At 38.1% G+C, this 13,813-nt stretch overlaps 1 protein-coding gene and 1 long non-coding RNA gene across 2 annotated transcripts in view; one reads left to right on the top strand and one right to left on the bottom strand.

Moving 5' to 3' along the window:
• The window catches only part of LOC311516631, a 33,559-nt gene extending 32,003 nt beyond the window's left edge, over nucleotides 1–1,556 (top strand). The window contains exon 4 of the long non-coding RNA XR_014710466.1: nucleotides 532–1,556. This is a non-coding gene — a long non-coding RNA (uncharacterized lncRNA). The remainder of the gene's footprint in view (nucleotides 1–531) is intronic.
• CALCR (calcitonin receptor) overlaps nucleotides 1–13,813 on the bottom strand; it is a 278,935-nt gene that overhangs the window by 108,000 nt on the left and 157,122 nt on the right. The window contains exons 3-4 of the mRNA XM_084620901.1: nucleotides 11,422–11,575; nucleotides 6,417–6,527 (exon numbers count right to left, since the gene is read on the bottom strand). Coding sequence (XP_084477027.1) covers nucleotides 6,417–6,527; nucleotides 11,422–11,575 — 265 coding nt within the window. The remainder of the gene's footprint in view (nucleotides 1–6,416; nucleotides 6,528–11,421; nucleotides 11,576–13,813) is intronic.

Here is a 13,813-nt window from a genome sequence, read left to right as displayed (position 1 = left end):
TTGTCAAGAAAAAAGACTTTTTCAAATACACAAAACTAATTTTGCAACATGTTATAAATGATAGATGTCATAATGTACTTTGCACGGGCAGTTTCCTGTATTACTTATGTGATAAAATTGGGCCAAATTCCTCCCTGGTGTAAGCCATTAACATCAGTCAATTATGCTAGTGATATATTTGGTCTTTTACCTTATTAGCACTTCTGTTACCAATAGTAAAAATCTACATAATAGACCACATTCATTCCTGTTTTGACTCCACTGATTCGAAAAGGATTACACAAAGGACTAATCTGACCCAATGCATAAAAAATTTGCACCTAAAAATATCAACCAAAACCACAGCACTTTAGAAGCACTACTCCAAGATATAGGGGATGAGCCAATGCAGCTATTGTAGTTAGTGGAGTTGAAACAATGATCAATTTGTCTCAGGATGTTTTCCTGACAGACTGCTTTGTAAGAACATAAGAATGGCCATACTGAGTCCTACCAATGGTCTACCTAATCTAGTATGTTGTCTTCCAACAGTGGCCAGCGCCAGATGCTTCAGAGGGAATGAAGAAAACAGGGAAATTATCCAGTGATCCATCTCTTGTCATCCAATCCCAGTTCTGGCAGACAGAGGTTTAGGGACATGCAGAGCATGGGGTTGCACCCTTGGCTATCTTGGCTAATAGCCATTAATGGAACTAATCTCCGTGAACTCATCTAATTCTTTTTTTGGACCCCGTTATACTTGGCCTTCACAACATCCCATGGCAACAAGTCCCACAGGTTGACTGTGCATTGTGTGAAGAAGTACTTCCTTATGTTTGTTTTAAACCTGCTGCCTATTAATTTCATTATGTGGACCCTGGTTCTTGCGTTACGTAAAGGGGTAAATAACATGTCCTTATTCCCTTTCTGCTTTTATAGCCCTCTCTCATATTCCCCCTTAGTCGTCTCTTTTCTTTAAACTAAACAGTCCCAGTCTTTTTATTCTCTCCTTGTATGGAAGCTATTCCATCTACCTAATCAATTTTTTGCCCTTGTCTGCACTTTTCCCAATTCTAATATATCTTTTTTGAGATGGGGGCAACCAGAACTGCGTGCAGTATTCAAGGATTATCATTTTGCACAAAATGTTCCATGTGAGAAAGAGATTGCAATAAGAAGAAGTAATTTTGTACTGAGCAGGGCAGAATTGAAAGAGTTTATAGAGGCTTGGATATTTTTTTAAAAAAATATGTCCAGTAAAGAGCAAAGGAAATGAGTAGTGTCATGGGGAAGGAGATACAGAAAACTGTAGGAGATTGGTCAGACTAATGATCATAATGATCCCTTCTGGATTTAAAATCTATGAAGCACATTCTCAGCTGCTGTAAACTGGCATAGCTTTACTGAAACAAATGGAACTATATCAATTTACACGAGCTGAGACTGTGGCAGAAAAATAATCAACTGAATGCCGGGGTACATTGGTGCTCTCTTTGTGCGTTCCTAGGCCATTCTCTCCAGAGTACCGTCTCATCTTATTTGTTTTTTACACTGTTTCCCTTAGCTGTCAACATCAAGTGTAGGCTTGGCACAATTCATTGTTGTTTTTTTTTATAGTTTCAACAGAAAATATCAGTGTTAATTTTTAAGCATTTTTTAATTTTTATCTATTTACATTTTCCACACTTGTGCAAAATTATGGGTTTAAGCATTTTTTGTATTGTTCTTGATTTAAATTTTCACAGTTGCAGGAAATTACGGGAAGTCAGACAATAATAATCTAATGACAGCAGATGGTGAGATTCAAAAAACTAAAGCTTTATAAATGTTAAATCACAAACTGTCAAAATCACGTCAAAATTTTATCCTTAAATCAAACTCTAAGAAGTTCTCAAACAGCATTTTTCTTACTTTACCAATCTGTACATTTCTGTTAATATTGATGGAAATATTTTTTGTCATTTTGTGTGTGTATGGTGAAACTGACATTTATCGACATTTACCGATAAAAATCGAATCCTGCTAAGTCTAGTTAAGTGTCACTGTGAGGTTGGATTTGAGTAGCTCGTGTATATAATGTACAAAGAAGCGGATGACCAAATGCTTATGGTCAGACTATGTATGATCACCAGATCCTATTTCATTTTTCAAATTATGAATGCAGAAAGTAGCAAAGTCCAAAAAGAAAGCTGCACAGCATATTTTATTCTTGGATTGTTTGTCCTAGTATTCAAAGCTGCACATGGATGTTAGGCAAGAAGAAAATTAAGGAACTTGAGGTAACTTAGTTGTCAGTGATTTATTATATGATACATTGCAAACCTCCCTGAAGCCCCAATCCAGCAAAGCACTAAAGACCATGCTTTTTGAAGTCAATGGGATTCCACATGTGCTTAAAGGGAAGCACATGCTTAAGTGGTTTGTGGGATTGGAGCCTTAAAGAAAGGAAAATTTGACTATGTTGCTGTTTTTTCCCAGTAAAACTGTTATTCACTAGGAAGACTTCTTTTTTCCTCAACAAAAATCTGAAAATCTAGTGCGTTGTATTGACCAGTAATTACTTGCAATTCAAACCTGAACACAATTTATCAGTAAAGTTCAACCTGTGCTTTTGTCCCCTCCAGTTCCCTCCCTTAGCAGCTGCAAGATTCTAGTCACCACAAGACTTACTGTCTCCCTCATATGTTTTTAATTCCTCATGTCAAGAGCAGCCACCTGTGAAACAAACTTCTGACCACATGCTGGCTTGTGCAGCACCTGTAAATTATTCTATGGTGCCTGATAGGAGGAAAGTTACTCCAGCTGAGCCGAAAGAAGATGAACAAAGAAGATGAACTGGTCACTGTGTCAGGGAAAAAGTGGCAATTGACAAAGATGCAGACTAACGAGCTAACAAAGGAGCAGAGAAAAATGCTAAATGAAAAGTGTGGAATATGAAAGACAATAAGTGTCATCCATGAACATTACAGCAGTAAGATTAGCAGGAAAATTGCAAAACAGGGATTTCCCCCCTTGTAGTTGTAAACAGATCCCACTAATTAGAAGCTGTTCACTATGCTAACAACAGACACTAAAATTAATATAATTCAGAGATACTTAGGTCCGAAGGGACCACTGTCATCATCTAGTGTGACCTCCTGTATAACACAGACCATAGAACTCCCCAAAATAATTCAGAGAGCATATCTTTTAGAAAAACATCCCACCTTCATTTAAAAATTATCTGTGATGAATCCACCATAACCGTTGGTAAATTTTTCCAATGGTGAATTACTCTCACCTTTAAAAATGTATGCCTTATTGCCAGTCTCAATTTGTCAAGCTTCAGCTTCCAGCCATTGGATTGTGTTATACCTTTCTCAGCTAGACTGAAGAGTCCATTATTAAATATTGTTCCCATGTAGATACTTATAGCTTGTAATCAAGTCATCCCTTAACAGTCTCTTTGTTAAGCTATATAGATTGAGCTCTTTGAGTCTATGACTGTACAGGGGGTCTTCTAATCCTTTAATCATTCTCATAGCTTTTCTTTGAGCCCTCTGCAATTTATCAACATCCTTCTTCATAGCACTGAAACAGTGTTGGCCGAATTCTGCCACTTTTATTCATGTTGATTAGTACCTTATTGTGCCAGGTGCTCCACTGAAATCAAAGGGACAAATCGTGGAGTAAAGTACTGCTCATTGTGACTGAATGTAGCTATGTCTATATGAGTGGTTTAAACTATTAGATAGAATAATGTTGTTGTAACAGGGACCATAAGTACAAAACAAGACATTGGAGACAGCAAACCAGGTGGGAAAGCATGATTTTCAAACTAGCAACAGATGGCTTGAGAGCTGGAAAAAGTATTACTCTATAATCATCCAAATACAGTGTGATGAGGCTGTTGATGTCTATGGGGAGACTTTTGTGAATTCTAAACTGTCCAAGATCTGTTTTTGCTATCAGTCCAAGAGCATATGGAATAGAGATGAAACAGGATTGTTTTTTGTTGGTTTCCCATAAAAACCATGGAAGCAATGGTAACAGCAGACTCTTAGTAAATGGAGCATGTATTTGGGGGTGGAAAGTGTCAAAAGAAAATCTAATGGTTGTGGCACAAAAATGAATCTTCTTGATCAAAGGGATTCATGATGCATGACAGTTCTTCTTTTAAGAAAATGTGATAATTACAAAAAGGAAAACGAATTGAAATTGCAGCTGCTGACCATATAATAATCGGAGGGTGCGGGGGAGGGGGAAGGGAGAAGAATTTTTTTTACTGAAGATGATTACAATAGAAATATTACTGTAGCAGCTACACTTCAAAATTAAAATGTTATGTACAGGGGCAATATCAAAATGTAAATGAAGAACAAGTGACAACTGTTCTTTCTGACAAGCACCTTCAACAAAAAACACAGACCTCCCACAAGATTAAATTTATAATTAAAATTACAGGAGAAGGGTGTTGTGTAAATAGCGACGAACCATGTGAGATAAGTTTATATTTTGCAACTATGCTTTTAAGCTCTGGAATTCTGTGTCTGATGGAGTTCCAAATCAGTCAGTTGGAGCACAGCTGGAAATGAGCTTAAGTATACTGACTGGTTAAACAATGAGGTGCAACGGGGTTCAAAATTAGGCAGAAGGCATTCACCCATCCTGACTGGAATCTCTGAATAAATTCTTCTCAAGGCAACTGTGCCAAAATGCTGATTTTTTTCAAGAGGAAAATATTGGATTTCATCCCAGTCCCTAAAAATGAGATTGAAAAAATTAGCGTGTTTACCTTAGAAAGGAGATGAATAAGAGGGGACAGGGTAAAAAGAATATAAATGATGAATTGCCTAGAGAAGCTAGATTGGGAACTTCTGTTGACTGTTTGATAAAAAGGGGACATTCACTGAAATTAAAAGGTGGGAAATTCAAAACCAATAAAAGGAAATATTTTTCCACACAATGTGTGGTTAAACTGTGGAACTCACTACCCCAAGAAGTCATTGAAACTTAAATCTGAACAAGACTCAAAAAGGGGTTTGATAGTTATATGGATATCAAGAATATCCAGAGTTATCATAATTAATTGCAATAATTTTGAAAGGGTTATTAAACCTTGAACTTCAGGATTAACCCAACCTTTAACGAGTAGAGACCAAGATGAGACCTAATGTGGATGGTGGGGGGCAGATTATCTCAGCTCTACCTGCACAGGGTTCTTACACCTTCCTCCAAAACATCTGATGCTGGCAACTGTCAGAGACAGCAGCGTGGACTTGGATTGTAAACTCTCTGGGTCAGGGACTGTCTTTTTGTGTGTGTTTGTACAGCACCTAACAAGGTTGGGCCTTGGTCCCTGACTGGGGCTCCAATGCAGCATGATAATACAAATAAACAAATAAATAATAATCAGTGGACCTTGAGTCTGACCCAGGGTGGCATTTCTTATGTTTCTAAATGTGCAATAAATTCACTGCATGTAATAAAGAACTAATTCTGGCTCCAGGCAGTAGCACTGGGGATTTAAGGCATTAATTTTTTAGTATGTATTAGTCTATTCATTTACATTCAAATGATACTTACTAGAGTAAATATTGCTGAAGCCTCATTATATATGACTGTTAATATTTAGAATTATACAGCTAATAAAATGTTTGTTCACATTATTTTTTAATCCGTGAATGGCACACTTTGCCGGAGGGTTATCCAAAGTTCCATAGCACTACGAGGCATAAAGTAATTCTCCTGGTTAAATATCATTAGAATTTAGAACAAAATTGTGTCTTCCTTCAAATAATGCCAAATTAGTGGAGTTGAACCCTTATCTAAATTCCTAGTTACACATTCATTGCTTAGATCAGACATCTCCCCACACTTATATATTTATCAATGTTTCTATTTTCTACTGAAACCTCTCAAAAATGTTTTGGAACCACACATTCTCTCAATCTCTTTGGCTACAAGTTATTTCTATGAATAATTCAACAAACAATCTGCACTAGGACTCTGTAGTATAATAAAAGTTGATTCTGATTCTGTTCTTCCACAGGCTTTGTAAAACTGTCTTTGCCAGTAGAAACTGTAGAAAGGAATACCCAGAAATATTTATTTTATGAAGACAACAGCACTAGACTTAACATCTGCTGCTCAGCTCAGAGTATCTAAAATGGGATAACTATAACTGCAGGCAAATATTAAAATTATCCAGCAAAACTTTCATATAATTGATTTCAGAGATGTCAAATGAACATGTTCTATAAGTGAAATGAATGTATGCTATAACTTAAGAGTAAGAAAACACCCCGAGATGATTACAGAACTGGGTACATTTTCATTTAAGAGTCTCTGAGATTTCACAATGCTGTAAAAACCATTAGAAACATGTGAATTTTCAACAACATGAAGACTCCAAAGACTTTCTTACTAAAGATAAAAGATGAAAGGAAATACTCTACCAGTTGGATCAAAGTCTGGAAAATAATCTGGACAATTCTGAGCAGTGACTCTTCCAGCAGGTGTGTCATCCCAGCACAACCATCCATCCCAAGTTCGGTTGCAGAACAGACCTAGTCATTTAGGAAGAATGTGATAATTCATTTTAAAAAACTGATCACACTTAACCCACTCTGTTCTATTCCTCCACTGTCCACTTGTTGCACAGTACAGAGTTCTTCATGCAGCAAAATAAAATTATTGCTACACATTGAATTGCATTCAAATGTAAGTCTTAATGTCTGACTGCCATTGCTGGTGGTGTCCTTCTTGTTGAAAAGTGATGCTTTTTCGCCAATTGAAAAGAACTTCCAATATAGGGCCTTATCCCGCAAAACCAAAAGTCCCAGTTCAGCAATCCATTCATATTCAGCAAAGCATTTAAGCACACGCTAAAGTGCTTAACTGATTTGGGGATTTAGTCACATGCGTAGTACATGTACCTTCAGTTTTTCAACACCTTTGAAAATCAGGCCCTGATTGTATAAAGCTGGAATTTTAAAAATTTAGAGGCATGCCCAGTTAAAGGCCACTTTTGAATATGTAGGTTTCTATATTAAACACTAATGGAAAAACTGTGGCTTTTATGTCAGAGCCCATGATTAGGGCTTCTGATCTTAGGTTTTAACCAACAGACATCAACAAAAGCTCCAATACAAACAAGCAAACAGAAAATAAAATTGGTACTTAGCCAATAAACACTGAAAAAACACCAGAAATGGTATCTAAGGGCTTGTCTACATAGAGCTGTAATGTGTTTGCATTTTTACCTTCAGTCCTTTTGGTACGATGTCCATCTGTTTGCATTATTGCTGTAATGTGGACTACCAGGGTGTGACTTCTAAACCACATTAATGTGGGGTGCATGAACTGGTCTGTGTAGACCCTGCAGGTGTCCACTAAAGATTTCCTAGTGCACTTTACTGTAGTGCTGTTTGAAACAATAGTACTTTAAAGCACACTAAGGAACATTAAAGAGATTATTCATGACAATATATGCAAAGAGAAAGTCCTGAACATCCCCCTCCCTCCAATTTTTGGACATCTACATACAATTCAAAAATTGCTAAAAATACACCCCCTCCTAAGAAATTAATAAACTCAGAAAAAACAGATGCCCTACCCATGATGCAGAGGTTGCAGACACAGACCCAGGTCCTGCAATATGATGCATATAGGCAAACCCCTGCCCTTGTGTGCAGTGCAGGAGCGGTGCCTTATTCAGATCTCCTCCCAAATGATCCTGGGGGATGCAGATTACAGCTCTGCCACCCTTCCTCTGCTGTATTACACATTCCTCCCCATATCAGGCTAGCCCCACTGCTTGATGCAGTCCTGGGAGAGCCGAGCTATAATCCTGTCTTGGGCAAGTACCACTTGTTAGCGCATAAGGAGGTAGCACTGCCTAAGCTCCCTAATGGGGTTATGCCCAGCCCCTGAAATGGAGCAGAAGTGCGTGGGGAAGATTCCTTAGCCCTTTTCCCCACCATACTTATCTACCCACTCTGGTCTGGGCACAACTGAGTCCTGACTTCCCTCTTCTAATTGTTAAATCAGAACTAGTTTACAGCCTGTTACACTGAGTTCACAGATTGATAGCGTAACAAATGACACCACAGTTTTGAATGCTGTGACATAAATCTGCCACTAGCTGCAGGTTTAGAAACAAATGCAATTAAAAATCTAAGCTTTGGAAGTATTTTTAATTTTAAAATCAGATTACGCAGGAGAAAGAACATTCACTGCCATGGCCCACTGCAACACCTACTGAAGTCAATGGACATGGAGTCATTGACTGTGGTGATCGGGGGTAACATGAATTTTCAAAATCCTTTGATGGTTGGTGGGGGAGATTTTGAAAGGCACAAATGGCAGTTAGGCTCCTAACCGACACTAGAAATTAACGGGATTTGGGCGTCTAATTGTGATTGTGCATTTGTATCTCTCTCCCAATGGAAGCAAATCTTCTTAAAGAAAGTGACAGCATTTATAACAGATGGAAAAAGATTTTAATAGATGACTGACCTACTGAAGAAACTATACCCATAGTAGATATTTTAAGTCAGTAGATCTGTTGTCTAAAAATGGACGCTTTCAAATTTAATGTTTCAGCTGAAATTTACCGTGCAATTTTTCTTTTTAGGATCACTTGTTTTCTTATTATCTAAGAATCCATGTATTTTTATTTTTCTCCAGCACATCTGTGTTGATAATGAACTACTTGTTCAGGTTATTAACAAACCATGATGTTACCTCAGTGTGGGATAGAAGTACATACCCTCAGTTAGTTATGTTTCTTTCTGTAAAGCACTTGACTGCCCTTCTCCAAGGGTTTGAAATATATTTGCATGAGCTTGAGGAATTAGTTGGTAAAATCAAAAGCAGAGAAAAATAGCAAAAGCACAGTGCAATTCAAACACATTTCTGAAAGGCACTGCGGTCTGGGCTGTATAGGAGGCTTTGATTTTAATTTTTAAAACATTTGTCATGCCTTGAAATGAAAAAAAAAAACCACTGATGTTTTTCAATACACTATGCAGCCTTTCCTTCAAGGAAAACAACAAGACAATTTTTTTTCACTGGACATATCAGATATGCACATCTAAGTGATAAAATAGAAAAGTGACAATCAGAAGAGAATAATGAATTATAACTGGCCCAGGAATAATACAATTTTGAAAATGAAGGAGGGGTGGGGGAAATGCTTCTCTTGAAATCACTTAGATTGAGATTCTGTGCTGCAACTTAAAGGCAGACTATGGCGGCTTTAAGCCACTTGTGTGCCCTCCCAGTCCTGGGCTCCTTCAAAGGCTGGAGAGGCTCCTGAAGTATAAAGCCTTGGGGTCTAAGTTATGGCAGTCTCTCTGGGTTGCCCTATGGGCTGTAGGGTGCATGGAATTGCTGCAGCTTTGCATGCTGAAGCCCTGCTCCTGATACATCCACTAAACCAAGGGATCCTCTCCTCAGAAGACAGCATTATAGCCGACTTCTGCAATTCCTGAACCAGGGCAATCTGCTGACAGGGTATTTAGAGCCTCTTTATGCTGCTCCAGGCCTTTTTTTGAGGTCTAAAGGATTGGAGTGAGGGGTAAAGGTCTTTTTTCGTATAGATTTTTCTTCATAGAACCAAACTGGAAAAAAATCATTTCATACATGTTGAAATCATCTCAGTTATTCTCATCATCATAAGAAATAAAAAAACCCATATCTTGTATCAAACCCAGCTGAATCAAATGACAACTTCAGTCTAGCTGTCAGTCAGCGGCACATAGGAGTTGCCACACTGCACTAGACCAGCATCCATCTCCTGTCTGCGGAAGAGCAGCAGCAGAGGAAATTGCAAGAAGTCCTGCAGTGCAAATTAGTCCCTGATCCTGCAAATCCTTAAGCACTTGTGTAACTTTACTCACACAACAAATCCCACTGAAGCCAATGGAACTTTTTATACAAGTGAATCTACACAGGTTTGCAGAACTGGGGTCTAATAGAATAAGCTGCCCATAATGGATTTTTTCCCCCTAAAGCCCAGCAATTAGAGTTTTGCTTTTGCCCTGACACATAAGGGCTTATATCCCTTAATGACTGGTTTATCCTGTCTTATAACTATGGAAGTTCTCATTATGGACCTAAATCCTATGCCCATTGCAGTCAATGAGAGCCTTTCCACTGACTTCAATACACTTTATATCAGACCTTGAACATCTAAATGTCAAATCTCACAGAGCTCAGTAATATCCTGTGGGCACAATAATATTTTGTGGTACTAAGTCCTTTAGTTTACATATCCATTGTGTAAAAAAATACCTTATTTAATCCAATATAGATGTCATAAATTTGTCAGCTTTCAATTTCAACAAAATTCTTTGTTCTTGTATTATGAGAAAAACCTATCTGATTTACCCTCTCTGTACCATCCATTATTTTGCATCTCTTATCATGCCCTCTTTTAGTTGTCTCCTCTCTATACTAAACAGTCCCAATAGGTTTATTTCTTTCCTCACATAAAATCTCAATGCCTGTAATCATTTTGTCAGCCTTCTCTGGCTTATTTTTATTTCCACGGCATCCTTTTCGAGATAAGACCAGAACTGAACACAGTATTCCTAGTGAGGGTGCTTCTGGATTTATAACATGACAGCATTATACGTCCCACATTATTTTCCATTCCATTGCTTTATACATCCCAATATTTTGTTTGCTTTTTTGACCACTACTCCACAGAACCAGCCTTAGGTGTACTGTCGCCCAGGATGGAAAATGTGCCCACCCTTCCTTCAAAAAGCACACACACACACACAAATTGAACCAAATTAAAAAAAACCACGACTCCCCGCTTTGACCATGATTTGGTGCCACTGAAAATTGGCAGCCTACGGCTCACCCAGCCACTCTTGCTTCAGCAGAGGTTTCTTTGAGCTGTTCACAATAATGCCTATGACTGGATGGTTACATTTAACCTAGAACACAGTACATTTAGAACATCTACGTTAATTTAGAAACCAGAAAGGTGTCAGTCAATAAATAAATTATGAAAAAATGAAATGGCTAGTTGAAGCAAATAGAATGACATCTATAGTGAAGAGATTGCTAGTCACATTTTCTCTCTTTAAAGTATTTGTGTGGGTTTGATACTTGTGAAAGGTGCTGGACTGACAGCCGTAAAGACTGATGTTCCCAAAGCATGAACAGCAATAATTCAAGCTTCACCGCATTGCCAATGCAGTGTGCCTCAACGGTGTCAGGGAGGAATGATCTCTAAGGGTGAGAGGATAGTTCATTCTCTATGATCATTTGTAGGGCTATTCTCCCTAAAACTGATACAATAGGTGATAAATTGGTATATTTTGCAAATGCAGACAGTAAGACTATGTATAATAATATTAGTACACAGAAGGAAATGTTCCTTTACAGTTATACAGAAAATATGTAATTACAGGCTTTTCTCCCCTCCCCCTCTTTTGTTTTTACCTTTTTTTCTATATGGTGGATCTCTGTTCATTCTCTCATAGCATTTGAACTGTGAATCTATTATCTTCTGTCGTACTGGTGAATGTTCAGTTACTACAGGCTCTAATGTAGGATCAGTATAATTGACAGTAGAAGTAAGACTTGGAGCCATTCTCTGCAGAAAGGAAAATCTGTTAATGAAAGTGAGTAAAACCAGGAGGAGAAAATCAAAAACATGAGGTTCAGAAATCTCTGTTATCCTTACTTCAAAGGCCTTTTATCTGCACATATGCTTAGTAATTTTTATGGAACTTTTATCTTTGGCAAAGCAAATTGTAAAGATAGTAGTTTTTCTCCACTAGAAACTCAGCATTTTAACCACATTCTTTCCCTTACACTAGGTAACATAAAGAATCATTAGAGACCTTGAAAAGGCTGAGAAACTTTTCATTTGTATTATTGGCCTACAGGTACTTTTTAAAATCTGCCCTCCCACAAGCAGCTGCTCCCAGCTATCCTTTCTAGTCAAAGTAGGTTTTTCCACTGTATCCAGCATTGTGTATCTTATTGCCATATCTTATAAATCAACGGAATGTTTCATATTCTGAGTGATAGAATATGTAGCCCCCTTTGATTACAATGGGCTATATTGTGGCATTTATTCCACAGCCCTGTGTGAGGACAGGGCATACTCACACTACTCTACTAGAATGAGGGAAAGACTGTCTCAGCCAGGGAAAATCTCTTCTGTGCTGGGTCAGTGCTCATGGGAGTGCACATCTTGTTCCACCCATTAAGATCTGATTGATCCCTCTATTGCACCAGACCAACTCTGTGGGCCAGTCTAAAGTGAGAGAGCGTGGGGCTTTTGTTCCTCTCCACCCTACTCCACCCCTGTTTTGTAATGTGCTCCCGATGGGAGGAGAATGGAATGAGCAGTTCTTATGGTCCCTTTCTTGTTCGACTCCCTACCTCTCCACAACAGCCATCACAATCTGGCCCATAGGGATTTGTGGGTGCTTTTCACCTTTAAAAATCAGGCCACATTTATTTCGGTGCATACATTTTTTTTGGAGTGTAACTTCAGGCACCCAAGTTTGAAAATGTAGGACCCAACCTTTACTATTCCAAGCCTAGTTTTCCTTAGAGACTAGGCATGCAAATCTGTTGGCTTTAATACAAGATTCCTTTTTGGCTGCATTGTGTTTCTCAAAACCAAAATGTATCTTTGGCTTTCCCACAAAAGATCCCAGGAGTATGTTTTAGATGATATCTACTCCATTTATAAGTCACTCACTGCAAGCCTGCGGGGTTTATAGTAGCATTTGATGATTTAAACAGGCATTTATAGTTGTACAAATAGAAAACATGACAATTTTCAATGGTATTTTAATACCATCCTATTGCTCCAAAATAATACTTGTTCCTTATTGCTCAAGTGATACCACAAACTATTGCATTCAAATGTTTGTTTCATTTAACAGTACTAGATCACTTTTATATGGTCTATAACATGGACAGTGCGTTTGAATTACAGAAAGCAAAGATTGTATTCTATCACAATTCTCCTGTTTCAAGTTATTTCATTTTAGCCCTATAATGCCCCCATATCTAATGGAATTTACAATCTCATTTGCTACCAACATTTTAATTCACTAACAAACAGCCATCATTTGGAGTGTAAGTGGGATGAAGAACACATTTTACTTCATTATATGCAGATAATTGTTTGAAACAGGAAGAAGGGAGATATATTCTTGATAGGTTCTACTCTATTCTTTTAAATTTAGGTACTTATACTACACCCTTCACTCAGTAGTGAGATATGTCTGGATGGTTCCGTTTGGATACTTGGATAAAAATGAATTAAAGTGTATAGAAAGCCTAGAACCAAGAACAAATATGTAAATGTACCCCAGATCAGTGAAAAGGGAGTGGGACCCACAAAAGACCTTCCAAAGCAACATCAGCAACAACCAAATATCAAGCATCAGTCATTAGGATGGTTCCAAATGAGATCCATGATGTGCTGATGTGACAAGGTGCAAGAGGCACTTGGGAGAGCCATGATCAGAATGCCCCAAAGAATTTGACGCTTACACCAATTTTACAGCAATGCAACGTCATTTAATTCAATGCTTCAGAGAGATACTATTAAAATGTCCAATTGCTACAGCAAGCCTCTACTTGTATTTTCTACATGTTACTCCATGTAGCCATTAATTTCAGCCCCACCCAACCCTGGTGTTGGAAAAAGGGGATGTTGCGGATTTAACTTAATTTCAAGGAGGAATTAACAAAACATTCAGTGAGCAAGGAAGGCTACAGAGGGATGGGATGAAAGAATAGAGGGACAGGGCCTCCATATGAATGGTCTCTGCTTTTGGTGGCTTCCCTGCCATGCATGGAGATT

The sequence above is a fragment of the Lepidochelys olivacea genome (assembly GCF_965140295.1).
Source record: "Lepidochelys olivacea isolate rLepOli2 genome assembly, chromosome: 2".
Taxonomy (NCBI): domain Eukaryota; kingdom Metazoa; phylum Chordata; order Testudines; family Cheloniidae; genus Lepidochelys; species Lepidochelys olivacea.
This window is presented reverse-complemented; position numbering and strand designations above follow the sequence as displayed.